Source organism: Centruroides vittatus, unplaced genomic scaffold, assembly GCF_030686945.1.
Source record: "Centruroides vittatus isolate TY-2023 unplaced genomic scaffold, ASM3068694v2 contig_301, whole genome shotgun sequence".
In the NCBI taxonomy this organism is placed as follows: Eukaryota; Metazoa; Arthropoda; class Arachnida; order Scorpiones; family Buthidae; genus Centruroides; species Centruroides vittatus.
The window spans coordinates 3,334,652-3,361,653 of NW_027121927.1; the positions used below are offsets into that span (position 1 = coordinate 3,334,652).

Here is a 27,002-nt window from a genome sequence, read left to right on the forward strand (position 1 = left end):
ATTAAAAAGATTAAAACAGTAATTCTAAACTAGTTGATTTGGCAAATTTGGTATATTTTATTCAATTTTCAGGGACTGGTCCATATTTTTTTCATGTTACTATATTATTGTATTTGAGTATTAGGATGCTTGCATAATAGTTTTTTGTAATAAGGTACATGTGTACGTATAGAGGTACTAAAATATCAATGTTATGTTTTTTTAAACAGTATTATTTCATTCCATATTTTATTTCCTGGAAACTTTCTGCAGACCAGCAGCCAATGGTTTATGGACTGGTACTTGTTTATGGATCATTACTTTGAGCATTAGATTAGAGCTTATTGTATGTAAACAAACTTGAAAAGTTAGATATCTATACCAATTACTTTTTAAAATATATTTAGAAAATGTAGTTTTGATTGTATTTGTTTCTTTTTGGTATACATCCATTTGTAGCAGATACTTTTGCTCTCTATACATTTGGCAAATTTGCATGCTTTGTTTCACATTAGTATCAGAATTAAGCATTGTTGTTTAGATGGCAATCCATACACTAATTTCTTTAATAATTTAAAACTTTGATTTAAAAAATTGACATTTTATGTAATAAAAAAAAATTAGTCTCAAGCCCAATTTTGATTTAATCTAATAAATTATAAATGTTAATGTATTTATCATAACAATATTGATGACGATTTTCATTATAAAATGTTAAATCATCAAAAATTTTGCATAATAAGTTTAAAATTAAATTCAATTAAGTTTTTCTATAGCTGAGTGATATCCATACAGATAATTAGAGAAATTTGGCTGTAAATGTACTGTACCAGATGACAGCTCTATTTGTTAAGTATACATTGATATTTTAGCTGTTTGTGTAATATCAGATAGTAGCTTGAAAATATGAATTTGTTTGTAAAAATAACACCACATTAATGGAATTTTTATTTGTGTTTGAAACTTTTTATCAGTTTATAAACTACATTAATTTGAGAAATGCATTAGGTGAATATGTATTAATTGAGTAATTATTAAATAATTAAGTAATAGAGACAAATGAATAACTCAATTTAATTACAGTTTTCTATGAAACAAAAGTAGATGAAGAAAAAGTATGACAAAATAATAATTATTAATTTATTTTATAACATATGTTGATTTGATTGTATAGTAATATATATTTAATAGTTATAGTTTGATTTTCTTTGGATTTATTTTACCTGCTAGTTTATATTGTGTATCAAATATCAAGACTTGTTTATATTTATAATAAATCTTTATTGATCATAATATTTAAAAATACTAAAAAAAAATAATTTTGAATTGTCAGATGTCTTTAAAAAATCTGTTGATTTGTTTAAAATGAATTCATATTATTTCAAACAAAAATTATACACTCTGTACATACTGTGTGTTAAATACAACATGAGTAATTATATTAATTGAAATATGCAGTATATCCAATTCTGTTTTAGTTTGTAGATGTATACCTGTAAAAAAGAACTGCATATGTAAAGATAATGTCCATATGGAAAAATGGAAGATTGGTTCCAATCTTAAAAATCACTAAAAATAATACAACATACCAATTAATATAATGGCATATATTTAAACAGTTATAATTCATAATTAGAAGAGGGATAAGTGTAACTTACTTATCAGGAAAATTTAATAACTGTATTATTTACATAAACTTTATTTTTAACTTTAGTTTTTTTATATAACTTTTTCAATTAAATACTAAAATACTCTAGCTTTTAACACCGAGTGGCACAGAAAACTATTCCATATTGAAAGAAATCAAAAGAAATGAATCAGACAAACAAATTCTCAAACTTTAAAATTTTTTTCGCTTTCAGTCACAGGATATTTTATTCTTACAATATTTTATTATTAATATTTTATTCTATACAATATTTTATTCAGTCAGTCTGAATAAAATATTGATTCTTTACACACATTCAAATAAGTCATATGTAAATTTTTAAATTTTACTCTTTTCTGTGTGTATGTGTAGCAGTCTTAAATGCAAATTCTAAGAAGTATTTTTTTAAAAAGGAAGTATGAATATTTTTTCTTATTGAAATTTTTATTTATTCAAATGGAGATTTTTAAAAAGATAAATTTATTGAAACTTGTTAGATCAAAAGAAATCATGTAAAAAGTGAATTGAAGTATTTCCATACCAAGTTAAATCAAAATTGCATAAAAATAGAGTTAGATGTATCTGCATTTCAAATGAATTTTTTCATTGATATGAAAATAATTGTTTGCTTTTGAAATAGTTTAATGCTTCTATGCCAGACAGTCTATCTATCTATATAAATATATTTAAAATTTTTCAATCATTTTGTTAGAATTATAAGAAATATATGGTGATGAGATTGAACAATCGAGTTATGAAATATTTAAAAAAATTATATTTGGCTAATATTTTTTATCATTAATAATAATAATTTATTACTATAATTTCTATTTTAATGAGTTTCATAATTATACAGATTTAAATTTTATTGGTTATAACCTAGAATTATATGAAGAACATCTCACTCTCATTCTTATTCAGACAGTTTTAAATTATTTATAAATAAATTATAAATATTAAGCTGCAGTTTTAAGAATCAGAATTTAAAAATAAAACTATAAACAAATCTATTTTTATTAGAACAAGTTTATATTTAATTTTCATGAAAATAATTGAAAATATATCAAGAAAACATCTCATTTTCATTTATATCTACACAATTTGATATTTATTTAGTAGAATATTACCTGCAAATACTAAAGAAAATCAATAGAACAGAAATGAAAAACTTTGCTGTTTGATTATTAATGTTCTGGAAACATAATTGACATATTTTGAATAAAGTTCTCATATAATTTTCGTTGAACCTTAGTGAAGAGCAATTTAAAATATTTATTAAATATTACTATGCGCCAAGTTTATCTTTGTGTGTAAAGAATTTCTAAATTGAAATCATCAAAATTTTCTTAAAATAATATAAAATGATCACATAACAAAAAAAATCATAAATAAAGTTTGAACTATTTTTATAGCTTATGAAGAGGTTATTAATGAATAAAATCTTGAGTAAACAAAAAAGCTTTTCATTTAATTTTATTTAAAAAAAATTTCTTTCACTTATATTATATGGACATTAAACAAAGTTTATTTAGCCTCATATAATTTAATATATTATATTATATTATATAACTATACAGTATGGTCTTGTTTTTTGCACGAGTTGCATGTCAGCAAATATGACATGAAATGAAATACTGAATAAATTTGTGTTATATCCCAAGTAGTTCCAGACAATTGATTAGAAATTTATCCAACCCATTTACAGAACAAAAAAATATTAAAACATGTTTAAAATGCTTTTCTTATGTTTTAATTATAATGAATAACATTTTAATCTGATGTTTCTGAATATACAGAATACAATTTTATTACATTGTATCAAGTATGTATTACATTGCACTTAAAAATAATATGTATATACCATGATATTTACTACAATGAGTAGCATTTAGTTTTGAATTCTGAAGAAGAATGGTTTTACTCAGAAGCACTGAATATGATTTAGATTCAGTGGCACTAAATGTGGGTTAGTTAACCCATTCTTAGTGCCACTATGCTTTTTCATCACCTGAGAAAACAAGAATCTATGTATATCAATTTTACCTAAAATAAAAGTATTATATACTGATTCATTTACAACTATGCTTCAACTTACAATGACCATTACCAAATCCATTCCAACACCCTAATTATAAGTCTCACAGTATTTGCAAAAGAAAACACATTGCCAGATAGTGAGAGGTCATGTAATTGCTATAAAAGTATTATTGTACTATGAGACGTTTTTAAGTTTTATTAAATATAACAGAAATTGTAAGCAATTAAAAGATAATTAATTAAGGTGAATCCGTGTTGTCATATTGTAGCGGTGAGTTAAAGTCTAATATTTTTAGATTTTATACAGCTTAAATTTTTCCTTAAGAAATATGTTGTAGAATAAAAAAAACCTTAAATATAAATAAAATAACAAAAATTATCTTAGTCACGCATTAAATATAATTACTTTTATATTTTTTAAAATTTAGACAATGATACAGGAAATGTAGTTGTGATTGATGTATCAAAACCTATTCAGTTATCACAGAATTCATTAATTGTTGTTAATGGGCAGAAATGTGTTCTTCAGCATGATCCGCAGACAGGTCAGGTTGTTGCTTATCCTATTAAAGAGCCAGATAAACCAAAGAAGAAAAGAGGAAGGCCAAGGTAAATCAATTTTTTAAAACATAAAAATAATTAGCATAGTAAAACAATCACATTTAAAAAAATGAAAATTTATTAATTGAAATTATAAACATTAATATTCAAACATATACAGCAAGTATTTATTTTTTAATACTAAATATGGAATGCTTTGACATAAATAATAATTAATAATTATATTTTGAAATGTAATCTTTATGTGTTTTAATTGTTTTTGAAATTTTCTTCTTGTGAAAATTTTTCTGAAACTTTTAACTAAATAAACGGAAACTTATTGGATAAATTATGATAAAAAGAAACAAGGTTGATCAAGCCAATCTGATAGCATGCTCCACAAAAGCAAATCAAATACTAATTTTCTTTAAACTAAATTTTATAAATTCTTGAATCAAGTAGTTGTTCAGAAGAATTTTTTACTGAATATACATTAAGGGATATTCCAGAAGAACTGAGTAATTTTTACTATAGCTTACAGTGACTGTAAATGAAAATGTTCAGTTCTCTTTTGCTCATGTGCAATGAATGGATTGAACAGAACACAACTTCTGACACACACACAAAAGTCCTAACATAAGCACTTCACTACTATAGTGGAGTGTGCTAAAAAGTATATTTTTATATTTTAAAAAATGATTTTTGATTAAGAAGTTATTTCTTGAATTCAAAGTAGACATTATTTTACTCTTTTCATTATTTAGGTAATTTTTGTGTGAATAGGTACTTTTATTTTTTTCAATTAATGCTTTTTTCAAGAACAATGTTTATTCTATATTTGCAATTATATATAAATTGAGATATTATAACATGCAACATATTACAAAATGGTTAAAAATTTAGAATGATTTTTATCACTATATTTATTCTCTAAGTCTAAAACAATGAAACAGTAGTGTGAACTATGAAAAGTAAACTGACCAACTACTGATAAAACCATGCTTTATGATGATTACCAAAGTTTTTCTGATATTTATAAATTTATAATTATATATATGTGGGTGTGTAAATATTTAAAACTTTTTTATCATTGAGCTTTTCTTGTAAGTTTTTTCAAGTTTGAACTAAGTGAAGTTGCTAGAGAACAATCCCACAAAAAATTAAATATTTAATAATTTGGAATTGTATTTTTAGAAGAAAAAAATTATATTTAATATGTTATGATTGAATATCAAATTCAGCAAAAAGTTACAAATTGTGAACAAAAAATATTAAGAAATAAATCATAAATTGTTAATGCTAATTGTTAAATAGTATCTGAACAGTTTAACAGATGTTATTGTAAATAGAATAAGTATTATGACATTGACTGACAGCAGATTATGATACTTAATAGTTAACCAAGAATCAAATATTAACAATACTCTAATTTGTCTTAAGAGCTAACTCTATGTGAAAAAATTACAAAAAATACAATACAGTAAGTAAATTATTATTTTTGATTTATAAGATTACAAATAATACTATTACAAAACTACTCAAAGAATAAATTGTTTGTATTTAATGCTTACATCAGAAACAGAATGTCTTTTAATAATATACATTTGATGATGATCCAGTAAAATCTATAACTAAATTGAGGTTCAGAAGACATTTTATATTCTAACATAATTACAATTCAAAACATGTAGCTGAGACATCCATTAAAAGTTTATTGTAAACTTTAAAAATAAAAGATATAAAATCAAATAGTAGGAAAAAAATAAGTGTAACATTTTGTGAGGTAAGAAGTGACTACAGAAGTTTTCACACAAGTTTATAAATGACATGAAATAGATATTGAAACAGAATAACTGTGAGGTTATTAATCAGTAAATTAATTTTAATGTAAAAACATTTTTCAAAAAAATATACATGTAGATGGATAGTTTGTTTTACTTTTATATTTATTATTTTCTTAAATAATAGTCAATTTTATATATTATACTGTCTAATGTAGACTATATATTTTTATACCAATTTTTTTGTCTTATAATTGTGTTTTTGATTTAAAACATTTTTTAACATAAAATAAATTTTAAAAAATTTTTAATATAAACAAATTTTATTTCTCTTCTTTGTTAATTACTTTATTTATATTTTAAAATATAAAACAATAGGAAACAAATTGTTATATCAGATAATTTTTGCAGGAAAATTTTAAATGATTTTCAGCAACATCAACAGGAAGAAGCATTGTCAGCTTATGAAGATGAAGATATTAACTTAGATGAAGCAAGAAAAGGAATGGTTGAGATTACAACTGATGGTAAAGAGAATTAATTTCTCTATAACTATTTTCTTTATAAATTAAATATACAAGTTTCATATAGTGATTATCTCACATCATATGAGGTATATGTCTTGGATTCTACATAGTGAGGGGGGCTTCCAAATCAGCAAAAAAATTGACATCATTTAAAGTTTTTAACTTGCATGAAGATTTTGTTTATATGAAAACTAAAAATGACAGTGACACTGTTAGTTTTGCATATGTACTGTATAGAGCTCATCAGCAAGTGTGAGTTACATGTTCACTGTTGTCGGCACAAGTGTATTCATCCAACTTTATATTGTTCATCTGGTTGTCTAACCAGATGAATACCAATGTCTGTTCTTCCTTAATGTTGAACAGTTAGATAAATGAAAGGTGAGACCAGATATGGAAAGCTTAGCTACAGGAGATCCCTATTAACTGTATATGAACTTCTAGTCTGGACCAGATAGTGATGTGATTTCAATTCAAAAATTTTCTCCAGAACAGAGTTAAATAGATGACCAGTATGACTCTGTTGTTATCAGGAAAAGTATGATGTACAGGGGAAAGACACTACTAAAATCAAGAGAATATATTTTAAATTAAGAATAAGGTGCATCACATAAATTTAAAGGCACTAATAGATTTCTGTATAAAACCATTTACACTGAAAACCTTGCAAAAATTTATTGTGGCTTGCTTGAACTCTCACAAATGCACACACAAAAAATAATAACCATTTATTGAGACAGAAAAAAATAAACAATAATTTTAATGGATTGTAATCAATTTGAGTGACCCAAAAATATAAAGGCATATAACAGAATTAACTGAAACAATTAATGATATGTTAATAAATTATATTTAACAATATCCAATGAAGCCTCCTGTGGCTATATTAACTTTGTTAATGCGGTCTGGCATTGATTATATGAATTTTTGGAGGACAGATAAACAGCTTGCACTGGAATCTCCCAAATATTTTCCATCAGATTAAGATCAGGAGAGAGAGCTGGGATAATAGGCACTCCCATTAGCTAAAATCCATTTGTACTTAGAGTTTGCTGTGTGAATGGGATCATTATCTCATTGAAAGATACTGATATAAAACAGGTAACAAAACATAAAATTTGAACAGTATATTTTTAATTTTATGTAAAATTTATAAAGCAACTTTATTCTTAAATAAAAATAAAGTTAACTTATTTTAAATATTTGCAGAATAGTTTATAATGCAAGAGTAATCTAATTTTCACTAGTTGAGAAATAAAATTGAGTGAAAAAAGTGTAATTTATGTGTTAGAGGAAAAATATGTATATATACACACATATACACTGCAAACAGTGTATGTATATATTTCTCTTCATTGGATATTACACAAATTTGAAACAAATATTAATCAAATTAAATTCTTTATTTAAATAATGGTAAAGTTTTCAAACCAATACATTTAACTTTTGTTCTATTCTACATTTAATTACCTTAAATATGAAACAGCTAAAGAATTGTTTTTATAGTGTGTAGAAGTTTAAGTGTAGAAATTAAAAATACATTAAACTTTGTTATATTTTTCTGAAATAATTAGTAATTAATAATTGAGGTGCATTAGCACAGTTTGCTTAAAAAATTTTGTGTTACTATGCTATAAATTTCAGAAACTTTTTCATCAAGTTCAACAAAACCAGTTTGATTTGAGTACATTTTTAATTTCTTAACGCAATTAAGTGCATCAAAAGATGTGATAACTTCTTTTACAGCAGAAATGTTGGTCTTGTTCAGCATCTGAATTTACAATTTTTTTAAGTTTTTAAACTTTTTCCCCCCTAAGTACTCACGTGGCTGACTGAATAAAACCACTGAACATTGGTAGTTGGTCATAAGTTTGTGCCTCACCAACAGGCTTGCCATATGGATTTTTCCAGGTTTTTCTTTACATTTCAAACACCTAAATACAGGCTAGTTTTCCATAACAGTCCTTTTGAGAGGCATTCTCACTTAGCTGACTGTACAGTCACATTGCCTCAAATAAACCTTCAAATTAATTTCAAAAATATCATGAAATTATCAAGCACACATTAAACAAAAATTTATTTTTTAAAGAATATTTATTTATATTATGTGAATTTAGATGATCAAATGATGAACAAAAAACAAAATAATCCAGACTTCAGTTTTTTTAAGAAGCATTGATGCTTCTTAAAAAATTTAAGTTTTCAATCAGTTTGAAACAGTTTTGAAATTTATTCAGTTTTACAGAAATTTTTGTTATGTTGTTATATTTTTGATATAAAATTAATATTTTAAATTATACTACATTATTTATGTTTTAATTATTCTCCTTTTCACCTTAGTGATCATAGATCCTCCTTTTTGGCAAATGTTGTTTTACCAACCATGCTATTTATTAGGAATATAACTTTCATAATTAGCAAGTATTAATTATGTAAGAAATCTGACATTATTAACGATCAAAATAAATCACTGTGTTTTATAGCATCAGAACTGTAAAACAAAACAATTACTTATAAGTTATTTTGTTCTGTTTTTTTAATCAACAGAAGATTGATTTAGATCAACAGAAGATTGTATTATTCATGTATTCAATAATTTTTTATTACAGTATTATTATTTATATTAGGTTTATTGTAATTGGCATCTAAAAAATTTAATTTGTTGAATGATTTGGAAGCTTTATATTTATTTTCTATTATTTAATATTGAATTTTATAAAATATATTATAAAAATATAAAATATCTGATTGCTGTATTTCTTTCTTTTAATATAAAGTAATTATTATTGTAGATGGTGCTATTGTTCGAAGAAGCAGTAGGAAACGAAAACAAGCCCAATCATTAAAAGGTATTAGGTTACTTATTTAGTAATTGATATAACAGAAGACTTAAAATGTCAAATGATGGTCTTGTTTAATTTATGTTTTATATTTATATTGTTTTCATTGTAAATGCATTAATATATTTAATACCTGTATGTTTATTATGTACTTATTTGCATTTTTCTTAAAGTTTTTCAGTTTTGTTATATCATATTTTATACATAATGCTTTTAATTCTCTGAAGGTAATTTGTCTCTTATTATAATAGCATATGTCATGTACACAGATTGTTATTTAAATCATAAATAATAATCTGTTTTCTGACATTCATAATAAAAATATTGAAATATTTGTATTATGTCCACATGTTTATTACATTGGCATTTTAGTAATTGGTGATTTGTTGTAGATTTAAAAGTTTCAATAATTTAATAAATATTAAATGCTATTATATTTTTAAATAATTTTAAAAAAATTCTATCATTCATAAAAAAATATTAGCATATGGTAGAAATATTAACTACAGTGATAAATTGATATATAAATATATTAAACATGTTTATACTCTATTGTATTACTCTTATCTGTATTGGTTGATTTAAAAAATAATAATCTTTGATTAATTGATATAGAGGTATTTGTTGATCATATATATATGTATTAGTCATATATAAACTGGTATATAGATTGGTTGATTTAAAATACATATATTTGAAATAATAAATCTGAAATTAATATTTATTTTTATTCTTTAATATGCATATTACAATAAAGATTTTATTGATAGAATAAGGCAATATGTTGAGGGAGTATGCCTCCAAGAACATTCCTCTGTTTAAGTGTTAAATGCATAAAGTAAATCCAATTAGTCAGATACAAACTTTGGACAAACTGTCAGAGTTCAGTGATTTTATTTACTTAGCCACTGGTGCTATAAACAAAGAAATACAATACTTTATAACTTTACAATTTAATTATAATTATATAATTTTATATATTAAAACATTTGTTTGAAGTAAATTATGACTTTTTAAAGACTTTCTTCAATCAGGAAAATAAAATAACAGTAAATATTTAATATTATTATTGTGAGCTTAATCAGAGGTAGATAAATCATAAAGTACTTATCTACCACTTAATTGACTACAAATCTTGAGATTTGTTCTCCTTTTGTCAAATAGGGATGGCTTCCTTAAGATGAGACAAGTATCTGTGAAGATATCTTGTAAAACAAGGATGTGTTGAATCCCCTGTTATTGCATTTTTCCTGACACCAATCAGTCGTATATTGAGCGGACTGATACGCTATAAAACATTTAGCGAGATAACGACTAGGAGAGTCGCAAGTAAGTTTGGAAGGATGCTGGATGGACTTGAGTCAAAGATGAATCCATTTAATAATAACAAACAAAATTTAATTAAATCAAAATAATAAATGGAGATTACAAATAAATTTATTACAAATTAAACGATTTTAAATCTACACTAACGTGCGAGAGAGAGAGAGCTTACAAATAATTCTCGTATTCATAATACCTTATCAATATTCGCAGATGTGATGTCTTTCGATGTCTTCTATTATAAAGTCCATACTTCTTCTATAGGCACAATATTGTAAGTCTTTCAATCTTCTGCTTAACATTAGACATCTAATTTAGAGAGGGACTTGTAATCATATCTAACTATTGGAGAACCCTTCTTGCTAACTCCTAAGACGAAAGCTTTAGGCGGATTCCACGATTTAGGTGCAAAATTCGTTAATATTCTTAGAGTTTACCCAATCAATTTACTACAAAATTACATCATAAAGGGGGGTAAAAAGGGGTAAAATCTGTAAATTACTTGATGATTAAAACATCAATAAAATTGTTGAAAAAGGAAATGAACTTCCTTTTTACTGGAAAGGGGGATGAAAAGTCCCTTTCTTACTTATAGAATTTAAAAGGTTTTGGTCCACTATTAAATAGATTAAATATAACAGTCAAATCAATCTATTCTTTAACATATAAGTGTAACAAATTTTTGGACCTTCTATGCCTGAAATTACACGTTTAACATTAAAAGGGGGCAAAATGACACCATTGCATTAGCATCTATCAGATCATTATCGAGTTGACACTTCCTTCTAACATTGATGCAATTTTGTCAAGTAGAAAAATATTCTATAAGTTCTCAAATAAATGTAATTTTTAATAAAGTATAATAATCTTTACCTAAATCTTGAGTAATTAAAGGGGGGTAAAAGGGTGGGCCTTAGATCTCACACTATAGATTTATAATTTGCCCTAGGAATTTATACAGTTCAAATAGTAAGATAATTAAATCTTGATCTTAACATTCTATTAGAGCATGATACATATCAGGCATGAATAGAGAGAATTTAAAATTTATGTAACAACTAGGTATGTGACAAGAAACTCAATACAATGTTTATTGATGTAGTTAGCCTGGGCGAGCAGTTTGAACACTAATATGTCACAAATGAAAGATTATAAGTGATTTATTGTTGAGAAAAGGAAAAAATATGATAAAAAGTATAGATAAAAAAGAAAAGTGTAATAAAGAAATTAAATTAAACTAAAGTAAATAAATAAAGTAAACTAAACTAAAAAAATAAGAAATAAAAGAGTAATCAAATAAAATTAGTTTGCATTTAAGCAGGAAAAGTCTTCAATAAATTGGAGTCACTTGTTAAAAGCAGCTGTATTTGAGATTTTGTCCACTCTCAACTGAGAAAACTGTCTGAAACATAATGTCGGTTAGATGCTTGACTAAAAGACATATATTTGAAACAGTTACGTAAAAGTTAAATTTTCAATGGGATGAGAGGAGTTGAGTGTAACTGCTGACATGTTAACGAAAGGAAATGACATTTCCTTTAAATCAGTACAGGCCAGGCATGTAGTTAAAGCAGAGGCAATCAATGAGCTAGGTAACGTGGCACCATCTAGTGGGGATGAGGGACATAAATCTGGTTTCTTTTTCTTTGAACTCTGATAACTTTTCCACAGTTTAACCAAAATTCACAAAACTCTGGAGAAATATCAAGCAACTGTGTAGCTTTATATTCCAAAAAACAGCACCCAAAAATGTCAAAATACTTTTTTTTTATTAAGTGTCAAAGAGGCAAAAGTTGACACTTTTGTTTTTTTTAATATATCTTTTCTCATAAATAATTATATTTTCCAAAAAGTAATTTATGTGCACGCCAGGGTTCTACTGAGCATTTTGACACAAAAATCATCAATATCTAACATGGAAATTTTTTAAAAATCAGACAGGAAAGTGCAAATGTTACCTCAGATAACTGGGCTTTGCTTGGGCAAATATATATTTTTATATTTAGATTTTGGCATATGTTTTTTTCTTTTTCATTTCAGATTATGAAACGGGTAATTTAAAACTTGAATTAGGAAGTGATGAGGAAGAAGGTGATGGTGAATTTGAAGAAGAGGAATGCCAATCTCCAGTGAATAAAAAAAGTAAAAGTCGGGGGAGACCAAAAAAGTTCTCACAGAATTCAACTGGTCCAATGCAGCTTTCATTAATGCAACCTGGTATGTCATTTGCTTTATAATTTATAAATTAGAAATGATATAACAAACAAAATTATATGTATTTGTCCAAAAACATTATGTAAGTTTTATGTTAAAAATAAGTGTGGGATGAAGGAATGCATTTCTGTTCTGCTTGCCTTAAAGATATAGTATTGTCTTCTTTCTAATATTTTGATTTTTTTTACTAGTTTTTATTATGATTATTATTTGAATAACTATTTCTATGACAAATATAAATTATTCAAATAAATGGATCTTATGATAGTGATATTTATTGATTGATTATATTGTTATCAAAAAATATGCATTGACTGTTTTACTTAACTTACAATTATATAAGAACCTATTGTTACCAATAGTTAGAATACTGTTATTACATAAAAAAGTTTGTGATATGTAAATATGAAATTTTGATCGTGCGTATTAATTTCTGCAGTTATAAATGTGGCAGTCTAATTTAATGTATTTTGTTTAATCAATCATGGGAAAAGTGTACATTAAATGATGTCAGATGTCAGACATATCACAATACAAAATTTTTCCATTTTAAAAATATTACAAAATGTACAATTTATTGTTTTAATTTGAAATGGTTTTAGTTTAAACCAAGATTACACTTAATTGAAATTTTTATTAACCCACAGTAACAGTTTTAATATTTTGTTCTGGATAATTGTAGAGTGATATTGACCAAGATACTACTATAAACTGGTATTTGTCTTAAAAAAATAAGCTGTAAACCATATTTTCCTACATTAAATCCCAGAATTCAAATAACTCATGGGGAATAAAGGTACAGTTAAAAATAAACCTGGATTAAAAAGCATGGAAAAAATGTTGAAGCACTAGTGTATAGAGTAATATAGTTTAGAGTGGCAGATAAGGAGTTTAAAAATTCTAGCTCTTTAAATTTTTTAGAGTTGGACAACACTATATTCCAAAGCTGAAGGAACATATTTTTGAAATAAAATTATAAAGATTGTTGAATATTGAGCATGGAAAAAGTCAGGATTAAGTTACTTTTTCATGCTTAATATTAAGTTAAAAGCTTAACAGTCAAAGCTTAATTAGGAAAACTTGAATTAGGAAGAGACCAGATGATGACTTATTTATGACTTTGGAGTGACATCTGCTTATCAGTTACTTAAAAGAACTATTACATTTATTTTAATCTTTATTGCTTTGTCTTTAATGTTCAAAATAAAGAATTTAGATGATAGCATAAAAATTTATTATTCTGAATAAATAATGTAATAACAGAAATTTGGAAAATAAAACACTGTTTAAAAATTATTGTCTTTTATAACTTTTTAAAACTTTTATAATTATAAAAGTGATTTCTGTCAGCAACATTATTACTTCAGTTTCTGGGCTTTATTTCTCTTGATATACCATTTATCTTTCAAAATTTACATGATTTCAAAGATATTTACTAATCTCTTTTTATAGCAAAACGTGGTAGAGGCCGACCAAGAAGATATGGTTTGGCAAAAGAAAATACTCAGGCATTTTTAATCCAAACTGCAGAAGGGCAGTCTTTTATGATGCAAGTTCCAACATCCAGCATACCTTCTGGGATGAGTCTGCAGGAAGTTGCTCAGGGAATTGCAAATAGTTTGAACTTAGCAGCCACACAGGTAATTTTTCTAATTATTTATTTTTTAATTAATGTACAGAGAAAAATTTAAAACAGTATCTTAATACTTTTTTTTAATATCTTGCAAGTAATAACTATTTTAATTGCTATTTTTAATTTTGGTTTGATTTGGATTTTTTAAATTTAATTAATATAATTATGGAAAGATATTTTCTCTTAAATATTTACTGAATCCTGTCAAACTGTAAATTACAAAATCATTTTCAAAAAATTTGATTATTAATTTGGTTCTTTGTTAATTTAGGTTAAGTTTTGTTGTAATTTAAATCTGTGAAAATGAATTATCGAAGACTATCAAAAATGAAATGAAAATTTATTAATTAAGTTTATTAATTATTATTAAGTTATATTAAGATAGTTATTCCAAGACCTGTTGTATAAGTTATGAATAATTGACATTAAATCTGAAAATTTAAAACATTTTTAATGTAACTGGAAAGGATTTTAGATGATTAAGGGCTGGTTGCACTAGTTTTAATCGTAAGGTTGAATAAACCGTAATATACTAAATTAGAGTGAAAAACACTAAATAAACAAAAACGCTTAAAGCATGTTTAAAAGAAAGGAACTAAAACTGGTTTCTGTTCATGCACCCATACTAAAGAAAGTTCAGAAACAAAAGAAAATAAGAATAACTGTTATATAGTATTCTTGCTTGTAAGCTGTACTATTGTTACCATATTTTTGTGGATTAACTGGCATGCCACATATAAGCAGGAAAGATCAGAATGTCAGTAAAACCTCAACTAAAAAATAAAATATATCAAATCTAATAAAACTAGTTGTTAAATAAATGTTAAAGAAAACATTTTTCTTAGAACAATAAAATAATAACATTGAAGTTTGACCAACTTAAAATCAGGAAGAAAGTTTTCATTTACAGTGCAATAAAACAATTAGCAGCGTATTGATGTTAGTTGTAATAGTAGTTAGTCAGTGCCAGCTATACTGACAATCTACTCTGATCTTAAAAATAACATTATTGTTGAGATTAGTGGCAAGGTTAAATTTATTCCACAGATAGATAATCTGTAGTTTAAACAGTAACTTGTGCAACTAGCCCTAAAAGTTGCTAAAATATTAATTAAACAAGCTATAAAAATTGGCAGTGTAGAGGATCATATATTTATCCTCTACACTGCCAATGACTCTGTTCTGTGATATAAAAGAAAGGGTAAATGGTGTGTGTGTGTGTGAAATATAAATTATATAAATTGCACATTCATTTATTGCCATATTGTTTAATTGATCAATAATTCTTGGAAAATACTTTTTTAAAGCCTTTAACAGGACCTATGTCCATAATGCTGGAAACACCTGATAATGAGAATATTTCATCTAATAAGCCTACCAATGATGATGATAATGAATCTTCGAGTAATCTTCAAACAGAAACCCAGCTTTGTGAAAATAACGTTGAAAATGGAGAAGGTAAGACCAAATTTAAAGACATTATTTTTCTGAAAATTTTTTTACATTTAAGTACATATTTGTTAAACATAACTGCATTAAATTTCTAAATGGGTATTGAATAAGAAAATAAAATTATTTTAGACATTTAAATACATAGATACAACCGAGCTCAAATTATTATAATGATTAACTTCAGATTAACTTAGCTAATTAATTTTATAGATAATTTGTAATTTGGACTAAAGGTAGGCATTTAAGTCACCTTTTTGCATTAAATTTAATAATTATACTAATTTTTGAATTAGATTAAATAAATTAGAATATTTTGGAAGAAAGATTGATCTGGAGAAGCAGAGCAGGAGTTGAACCTATGACTTCTACTTACCATGCACATTCATTGTCAATTATTTTACCCAGACTTTCATTCAATCTTTGTTTCCAGACATTAATTTAAGAGATAAGATTATATATCAAATCATTTATACCAGAATAGTCTAAATAATTTAATACAAAAAAGTAGCCTAATTGTCTATCTTTAGTTCAACTACAGTGAACAACAAAGTGGTCATCTTAGGCAGAAAGAGGGATGTAGGCATTCTTGAATGAAATCACTTAAGTAGAAATAAGCAAAAGCTTTGACTGTATGAAATTTAATATGAAATACAAAAAAATACAAAACAATTGAATATGTAGTATTCTAATCTCAGAGAAGAAAAAACAATGTAACAAATTCAATTTTTTGTGAATTATTCATCAATCCTGGATTGCTTTAGAATTTTATTTTTTAAAAGTTTCATCAGCTACAATTTTCTTTGCTTGATATATTGGCACAAGAACCTCAGGACAGCTGGTAGTTGCATAGCAAGAGGCTGTTTTCTCCAGCACATTATAAACGTTCTTGTGGGATAAAGAAAACGGCTTCTCTTCTTCATTGTGATACAGATTTTCTTTATCTTCACTACTTTCATTCTTCCCTTTATTGAACTCTTTTACAACACTTCCAAAATCATCTTCAGAATCAACAGATTTGGTAGTCACATCATCACAATGGTAGTCAATAAATTTGTGTGTTTTTGTTTAATATCCTCATTTTAGCAAACCACTTCAAACAATACTTTTAATGAAATTTTTTACTAGTATAACAACAAGAAATTTATGTCATCAAATTTAGTTACTCTCTTCTTTCTGCTCATATCTTCAGACTCGATTTGAAATCTATTCAGACATTTTTCATGCTTCCTCTTTTTGACGTTATTTATGGTCATCTTACTAACTCAACTCCTCAACTGTTCACCTTTTGTTATGACTTTCTAAAAAGTAGAACAGTTCACACTTCTGCTGAAGATTTAGCTCTTTGTATCCTTTCTTTTACATTCTAAAAGTTAATTGGGGTCACTGAGTGAGTTATTGAAAAAAGAAAGAAAAAAATGAATATCACTTTCAAATTAAGAATCAACACAAAGAAATATAACAATTAGAAAGAACACACGAAGCTAGCTCACTTTACCAAACGAAGCCAAAATATGAAACACTCTTACAAGGAAAGCTATAATAGTGATCAGACATAATCTATATCATAACAGAAATGTTTAAATTTGCCTCCAGTGCTGCTGCTAAAAATTGCAGTGTTGGTGCATTGCTAATTGGTGTTTTCAATTTATGATACAGATTATTTTAAATTTTTCAAACTGCCATTTCTTTTACTTAATATTATAAAATAAAGATTTAAAAAAATTATAGGAAATTTAGTTTAAATCCCTTATCTACAAAGTAAAATAGTTTTAAATATTTTATATTTGCAATGTGATCTCTACAGATTGAATTACATTCTTTAAAATGGTCACTTTATCCAAGAAGATTTCTTACCTTGGGACATGATCAAAGGGGTCAAAGGTCACAATAGACAGATGGTCACTGTATAGTGACCATCTGTGATATATCTTCATTGTAAAATGCATTATTTAGCAGGGACCAGCTCAAAATGGTCAACTTAAGCAGGTGGTCACATTAGCAGGTTTCACTGTACAGTACATAGTATCTATGAAATTAATCAGCAAGCTTTATTCTAATTCAGCCTTATCAATTGATCATTATTTTAAATGTATAGAACTTTTTCAAAATAAAACTATAAGTGTTGTATAAACTCAAATTTTTGCTCAAATTTTATAAATTTGTATTGCATTGGCTGAATTTTTTAAAGTTGAGGTTCAATTTTAAAAATTCACTCAATGCAAATTTTCTGAACTTTTATAATAGTATAACAAACAATCAAAATATAAATAAAAACAATAAGAAGTATGAAATTTACTGGAAAATTAGATTTAAACCAAAGAAATTATAAACATAAAATTATATATAAAAAACCAGTGATTGTAGTATTAAAGAAATTGATTATTTTATACTATATATTTAAAATTAGAATTTTTCTTTTCAGGTGAAAATACAATAAATGATAAAGAAACAAATATAGATGACAACTTAACATTTTCCTCTCAGTTACCCATACCAATATCAGAACAAACAACTGCAAAACAAAATATTCATAAATCTCCAGCAATTGTTGTATTATCCCCTGCTCAATCTGCAAAAGAAAATAATAATAATACTATAGAGACTAGTGATATTTCTGAAAACACTACAAAATCTTCAACAGTATTAGAAAAAGATGTTGAAAAAAAGATGACTGTTTCTTCCAACAATATTACTACTGTTGTTCCTCTTGCCAATAAACTTTTGCCAGCTATTCTTCCTAAACAAGATGCTGTAGGAGTTAAACTTGGTGAGTTTTATGCTTTTGGATTAATAATTTATTTTAGTATCTTTTGTTATATATTTTTGACTTCAGTAGGACAATTTTATAATAAATCTTATTATTAGACTATACAAGGGCTATCAAGAAAGTAATTTTTGTTTGGTAATTGAAAAAAAAAAATCAGTACAGTGAAAGGAATTTTATAATATACAGCTTTATTTTTCAACATAGTCTCTAGCCAAATTTAAACACTTGCCATAATGTGTATTCCATTGTGATAGAACTCTTGCATCTGTGATTTCAGCCATGTCAATGATTACTTCACGAAGAACCGTGTGCAAAATCTGTGGAAACTTACTAGAAAGTTCTGTAATTGTAAATCTGCAATTCTCTCTAACCTTTTCATCAATCTTCTGTACAAATTCTTCAGTCACAAGTACAATTCTTTAGCCAGCCACTTCTCTGCTCATTATGAAAATCTGTCTGCCCATTTTTGAACATAGGTCATCATTGTATTACTCCATTCTCACAAATTTTATTCTTTGCATAAATTTCGCATAGTTGATGAATTTCAACAATTTCATAGTTTTTGGCTAACAAAAATCTTCACTGAGTGTACCTCACAGCTAGCAGGATTCTCAATGGCATATGTGATAAGACAACAGAGAGCACAACTTGGACTCTTCCAAAGTTGGTTGCATACCAACTCACTCTAAACTGTTGCAAAAATTGGGGCCATTGCCTCCACTTCTGTCGGCACCTCATGAAAACAGAAGTTACTTTCCAGATAGCCCTTGTATTTTATATCTGTCAAGGTAAAGAAATTGACATAAATTCTTTTTAAAAAATTGGCTGACAGATTTATATTTTAGTAGAAGTATGTAGAAAGACTAAAATGTCTTCAGTCTCATCATGTCCAATCACTGGAAATGACTTCTAGACTATTTTGCATGTTTATGCAGGGGCATAGCCTCTAAAGAAAGGTTATCTCTGCAGTGGAAGATTGTTGTTTCCAGTGATTTGGACATGGCAAGAGTAAAGACATTTTAGTCTTTCTACGTATTTCTACTAATTGACATTAATTAATTTACAAACATACACTAAATACTTTATATTCCAAAGTTTTTTGGCAGCATTATGTGGTGTTAGTTTTATTTAATTTATTTATTGTCATATACTTTTTAAAATTTAGAATATAATTGTGATATAAATTTTTTTTTTTTTTTTTTTTTAAAATTCTACATAAATAAACAATAAACACAATACTTAGTGTTTTATGCATTTTTTATATGAATTAATAAATAAAATTATTTGATTGATTGATTTAGTAATGATGAATATACAGTCATACCTCGGAACTCGAACGTTTCGAAGCCCGAACAAATCGGTACCCGACCAAAAATTTCGGAAAAAAAATGCCCCTGTTCCCAAACAAAATTTTGGTACTCGAACGGGAAAGCCCGCCAAGTCGACACCGACGCCACGGCAGCAGCATCAGTTACGAGACAGTCCAGTTAGGCCTAAATTTATTTAAATTATTTAATTAAAATTCTAATTATTAAATTTAGCAAGAGATAACGCCTAACACCTAACTCTAGTACCAAATTATCTTAAATTATTAATATTACTATAGCCATTTGCTAGCCCGATAATATGGCAGTTGTTGGTCTTTACGAGACAGTCATTGTTTCGCATGCACATTAACTTACGCTGTGCTATATTTTTTGGATTAGCATCCTTTTCTTTTGATTTATTAGCCCTTAAACATGGGTCCCAAGAAGAATAAAAGTGAAAGTGGTCAAGTGAAAAGGAAAACAGTGAGAACAACAATCGAACTGAAAAAATAAATCATTGCTAAACACGAAAATGGAGTGCGTGTTTCGGATCTTGCTGTCCAATATTCTATGGCTAAGTCGACGATATCGACTATTTTAAAGAATAAAGAAACAATCAAAAAATACTAGCGAATCAACTGGGGATTGGAGCGCATTAATCCATTTTACATTATTTGTAATGGGAAAAAATGATTTGGAGTCCGAACATATTGGTACTCGAACCTCTTTCTGGAATGGATTATGTTTGAGTACCAAGGTACCACTGTATTACTAAATCAATCAATTTTTTAAAAAGTTATCAAAATTTTAAGTTAATTTATAACTGACATTTTGAAGTAGGAAAAAACTATGATTAAATGTGCTTTAATAATGATAAATTTAACCCCAGGGTCTTGTCATGAAAGATAAGTATATTTTTCTTATTTGTAATGTGTGTAAAACAGAATAATTAATTCAAGTAAAATGCTATTTAAGTTTTAAAGTTTATATATTTAATATAGCATACATTTACAGATATATTGTATTAACATAATAATAATAATAATAACAATAATAAATAAACAATATCATCCTAAATCCGCTATAGAAAGACTTACCCTTCCACGTAAAGATGTCGGATGTGGCCTGATTGACATAGTTAACCTTCACTACAAACAAATACAGACACTGTGAGAATTTTTCTACGAAAAGCAAGAAACATCACAGTTACATAAAGCAGTAACTCTAGCAGACTCGAATAACACACCATTAAATTTACACTCACAACATATGGACATGACACAACATATAAAAAGCATAGACACCATTAAGCAATCGTGGGCTCGAAAGGCATTCCATGGCAGGCATCCTTATGATCTGGCCCATGATTTTGTTGACAAAACTGCGTCAAACAGCTGGTTAGCTCGGGGATGCCTCTTTGGGGAGACGAAAGGATTCATGATTGCCATACAGGATCAGGTCATAAATACTAAAAACCACAGAAAACACATACTCAAAAATAGAACACTCACAAATGACACATGCAGAAAATGTCATATGCCAAAAACTATACAACACATCACTTCCGGTTACAAGCTCTTGACACAGACAGATTATTTACATAGACATAATCAAGTAGCAAATATAATACATCAAGAGCTTGCAAAGAAACACAAATTAGTAGACATCCATGAATCATACTACAGATACATTCCACAGACAGTATTGGAAAACAACACGCACAGAATGTACTACGACAGAGCCATAATCACAGATAAAACAATTTACTACAACCAGACATCACACTCATTGACAAACACAATAAAATCACATACATTACAGACATATCTGTTCCAAACACTCACAATGTACAAAACACATGCACTGAAAAAGTCAGCAAGTGCACAGAACTTGAATAAGAAATAATGCATTTGTGGAGTATGGATAGGGCACTTATTGTACAGTACCTGTCATTTTTTCCTCTACAAGTATCGTGTCACACTACATAAAAGCCTGGGAACATTACAATTGAATAGAAATACATACATCACACTACAGAAGGCCACTATATTGAATACATGTCATATTGTTAGAAATTCTGAATACGGACACGCACGAGAGCATATATTTTAAATTAAATAAATTAAAAATAGGGTTAAAAATTGCAGCAACATTGCAACGATGTCACAATAAATAATTGCTTGTTTTTTTAATTCTTTTTCTCTTTGTTTTCACAAAATTGAATTAGTTGAATAATTACATTGCTTAAAAACATTAAAATTTTCAATAAGATTTTGTACTTTGTTAAATACTATTTTAAATTCATGATGACATAGTGTTACCAATTAGCATAGAATAGAAAGTAATATAATTGAAAGTCTCTGAATAGTATAAAGTTGTATGATTTTTAGATACACTAGTTTGATTCTTTCATAATAGTTACTGACAGTTTAAAAAATGTTTACATTGTAAACTAATTGAGTAGAGTTAATTTGGAATAAAAAAAAAATAAAATATAGGCCAGATCAAAAGTTAAAAAAATGACTTGGTCATTAATTTAACTTTTGATCTTATTTAACTTTCCATCATTTATCAAAAGTTAAATAAATGACTTGGTGTATAGTCATCAAAAAGAGAATAAATCAAATGTATTAAAGAATAAAAATAAAGAGTTTCAAGAGTTTGTTTAAACTAATTTGTGAAAGATATCTTATATACTTTCTTATTAAAAATCAGAAATTTATTTATGTATAATAATAGAAAAATTGTTTATTTTAACAGGATTAAAAGCTGCAGAAACAGATATAGAAAAATTGGTTTGCTCAAAATGCAACTTTCAAGCTTATTATCCTCAGCAATATCAAGAACATCTTTCTACCCATGCCAAAGAAGCCCAACACTGCAAATGCTGCAGTTTTCTCTGTTTTGAAGAAGAAGAACTTATTAAACATTATAAAGTTAGAATCTTTATACATTTTTGAAATAGTAATTATTTTTAATAATCTATTATTAAATTATTAACTTTTTGTTGCTTTTTTAATAATTGTGGAATTTTTTTTTACATCTTTTTAAAAATGAATACATAAAATTTTAAGTCAGTGAGAAGAATACAGCATATAACTCTCTTGAAATTTTTTTATATTCTTAAAACATTCTCATATATATATGTTGTTTCTCCATCATAATGTTTTAATAACATATTGTATTTCTATTTCTTTCAATAATTGTTACTATAAAGTTCTTAACCAAAATCTTAGTTTTATTCATATATTAATTTCTTGTTTTTCTTTTTAATACATTAGAGTAATAAGCCTGTATGCCCAAAAAATATGCTCATTGGACTGTAATTAGAAAAAATTGTAGATATATAAATTCCCACTGTTGTCTGTCTCTTTCCTTAATTTTCTGAATGGTGTTAGATAAATGAAATTCAAGAGCAGATATGGAAACTTTAGGGGCAGGAGGCCCCAATTAACTATATATGAACTTCTGTTGCAAACTGGAAGTTGTGTTATTTCAATTCAAAAATTTTCCCTGAAAGGTGTTAGATAGATGACCAGCACACCTCCATTGCTAACAGAAAAGTATGATGTATGGGACAGGATAATACTAATTTGAGGTGGAGAGCATATAATTTAAATTAAATAAATTAAAAAATATGATTAAAAATTGCGGCCTGGCATTGTGACAATATCACAATAAATAACTGTTCATATTAAATCATTTTTTATATTATGATTGATTAAAAAGTTTTTTACCTAAAATACATTTTTCAAAAGATGATTCATTTTATAAGTAGTATTGAATGGGAAATTTATTTATAAACAAATTTTAAAGCATGTATTTCAAGAGAAAAGATATAATTATGGGTTTTTTATGTTTACGTACTACATACACATAGTCAAATGAAGTTCTCATTTTAATGTTTCTTTTCATAGATTCATATTTTTAAAAAATTTATCTAATATCCAGCAGTTTAAAATTTGCAAGTGGCTCATTCTTGAAATCACTTTTATTACAAAATAGTTCTTGTTTTAAATCAAAACTTCAGTCTGTTTGTAATTCTTCCATATTGTCTACTCTGTTAGATTGAACAAATTTGAAAACATGTATAAGATAATAATTTTATTTAAGTTAAAAATTATTAAATGAAAAAATTATTAAATGTTTATATAAAATTGAAATTTATTAATTAATGAAAGTCTATATATAGTTTTTTAATTACTAAAAGCATTGACGTTTTTATGAAGTTTGAGTTTAAATTTGAATTTAAATGAAAATATAGATTATTAAGATTATTAATAATAATAATTTAAATAAGATGAAGATAAAATTATTTTTTTTAATGTATAATTGAGATTTGAAATTAGTTTTTTTATGATATTTAGGAGCAACATCCAAAATGTATATGTGAAGTGTGCAATCATACTGCAGAACATGCATATGTGATTAAACGTCATTTACTAAGACACTCAGACAACGGCTGTACTTGTGAAATTTGTGGTAAAACTTATAAGGTAAAAATAACACTACATAATATTTAATAAGCTATTATTTTAATAATAAAAGAATGAAACAAATTCCTTAAATTTTTTTTATTAGGATCATTATATTTTAAAAATGCATCTGAAAATGGTTCATATGCCAGCAGATGTGCTGTTTGAATGTGATATATGTAAGAAGAAATTTAATAGGCGAGCACATTTAAAAAGACATCTGCGTACCCATGATCCAGATAAACCATTCAGATGTGATCAATGTGATTACAGGTTAGCAATAGTTTGTATTATTTGTAAATTTTTAACTTGCAACATAAAATTTCAATATATCACTTTTCATAAATTAAATTATTATAAATGCATATTTACAACTTAAATCATCTCAGAATTATCAAATGATTGATACAGTTGAGTCATCTAAAGAAAATAAACAGGTGTAGTAGTTTGTGGTTTGTTTTATTTGCCAATTATTGACATTATAGGCCTCTAATTGTGGGAAATACTCTCTTGTTAATCTTTGATAACTTAATAATAATAACTTTTTATGCTGTGATGATAAATCAGAAACAGTATACTAGAATTTTTGTGAGAATCCATCATTAAAAATATCTTTGATGACTTCAGTCCTCTCAATATTGATAATAGTAGCAATCAATTTAGATCTTTGAAAACTTAAAACAGTTGTCATTGATGATCCTTGTAAGATTATTAGTAGATAAGAGTGTGATTTGGCTATAGACTAAAACCATTATTATATTATATAGTAATGGTTTTAAATAAATAAGATTTGACATTAAGTGCTAAGATTAAGTTCAGTCATATCAAGTAAAAAATTCAACAACATTTAAAACTATACATGGTGCCATCTGTTATGATATTTTAATAAAAAACTTTGTTCTAATTATTATAAAATGTCAAAAAGTTTAATTTTGAGAATAGGGATGAGTTTTTTTATAAAAACAAACTTGTAAATGTTAATAATGAGTAAAATTGTCATAAAGTCCACTCCTACTCAAGATATGACACACAATCCCTCTCTGTCTACCTACCCTCTTGATCTTTAACCATCAAAATTTAATAACATCAATGCCCCTAATACAAAAACCTCTCTGCAAAATTTCAGAACTTTTCAACAAAAAACACAGAAGTTATTAAGTTTCAAAGAGGGTGAACAAAATTGAGCCCTATACTCTAAAATCCATACATACAGAAAAAAATTCTAAATTCTTATGTATTTTTTGGCATTTCAAGTCTCCAAGTCCAAAAGTGTAAGTCTTGGGGGGTCATTTTTTGATCAATTTCCATACTTTCCCTCTATTATATAAAACACATCCAGAAAAATAATAGGAAGAGTCAATGTGTCTACAACAACTGATGACTCCAATTGTTTTGTTATATGAGTTTCATTTGTTATTTATACATTTTATATAAAGGTGGTTTAAATATTTTATATTACCCAAAATCATTATCCGTGTTAGTAGTGATTAAGCAAAATGCAAACAAATATTGTTGCAAGATAGATAAGAAGAATTAAATAAAATCTAAAAATGATAAAACAACTTTATGGTAAAGTTCTCCATTGCTAATGTTGTTTGAGTGATATATAAGATATGAAGATGATAAATGTTTACATATATAAACATCCCAAAGCCTGATGTATTAATAATAAACCAAATGACAGTCTTAATGAATTGGGTTATTTTATGTTACAATTAATAATTAGAAATTAAGTAATTTGGTACCAGAGGTAGACATTATGCACCATCTCTTATCAAAATTAATAATAATAATAATATAATTTAGAATAGTCTAGAAGAAAAGAATTGGCCTGGAGTTGGAATTGAACCTGCAATCTCTGCTTACCATGTGGTGTGCTGTCCAGTTATGCCTCTCATCACTGCCAGTAAGTTGCGGGTTCGACTCCTGTTATGGGCCAATTCTTTTCTTTCAGACTGTTCTAAATTATATTATTATAATTATTCATTTTGATAAGAGATGGTGCATAATGTCTACCTCTAGTACCAAATTACTTGATTTCTAATTATTAATTGTAACATAATATAGCCTGATTAATTAAGGCTGTCGTTTGGTTTATAGATGATAAATGTTGTGGACAATAAGGATTCAGATTCTAATAAAGGTCAAAAAATTACACGAATTGATTGCATCTGATCAACAAATGACCCTTCAAATGATAGAAGACTAGGCCCAGATTTACAAACACTTCATATCGTAAGTTACAATAAAATTCATTGTAAGGTGACAGATGCAAAAAATCTCATATTCACAAAGTACCGTATTTTACGGACTATAAGACGCACCTTAATTTTTAAGCAATTTAAAAAAAAAAAAATACCTATAAGATGCTACGGACTATAAGACGCACCTGAATTTTGGAGGCAATTTTTCAAAGAAAGAAGTGCGTCTTATAGTCCGTAAAATATGGTATATCATAAGTTAAAAAATATTATAAAAA

The 27,002-nt window shown here is 26.4% G+C and overlaps 1 protein-coding gene across 2 annotated transcripts in view; it reads left to right on the forward strand.

Moving 5' to 3' along the window:
• LOC136972760 (uncharacterized) overlaps positions 1-27,002 on the forward strand; it is a 44,229-nt gene that overhangs the window by 885 nt on the left and 16,342 nt on the right. For both annotated transcript variants that reach the window (XM_067267387.1, XM_067267388.1), the window contains exons 2-11: positions 4,093-4,273; positions 6,397-6,512; positions 9,305-9,361; positions 12,716-12,892; positions 14,342-14,529; positions 15,830-15,980; positions 18,397-18,741; positions 22,809-22,984; positions 24,416-24,544; positions 24,630-24,796. In XM_067267387.1, the coding sequence (XP_067123488.1) occupies positions 4,093-4,273; positions 6,397-6,512; positions 9,305-9,361; positions 12,716-12,892; positions 14,342-14,529; positions 15,830-15,980; positions 18,397-18,741; positions 22,809-22,984; positions 24,416-24,544; positions 24,630-24,796 (1,687 nt within the window). The remainder of the gene's footprint in view (positions 1-4,092; positions 4,274-6,396; positions 6,513-9,304; positions 9,362-12,715; positions 12,893-14,341; positions 14,530-15,829; positions 15,981-18,396; positions 18,742-22,808; positions 22,985-24,415; positions 24,545-24,629; positions 24,797-27,002) is intronic.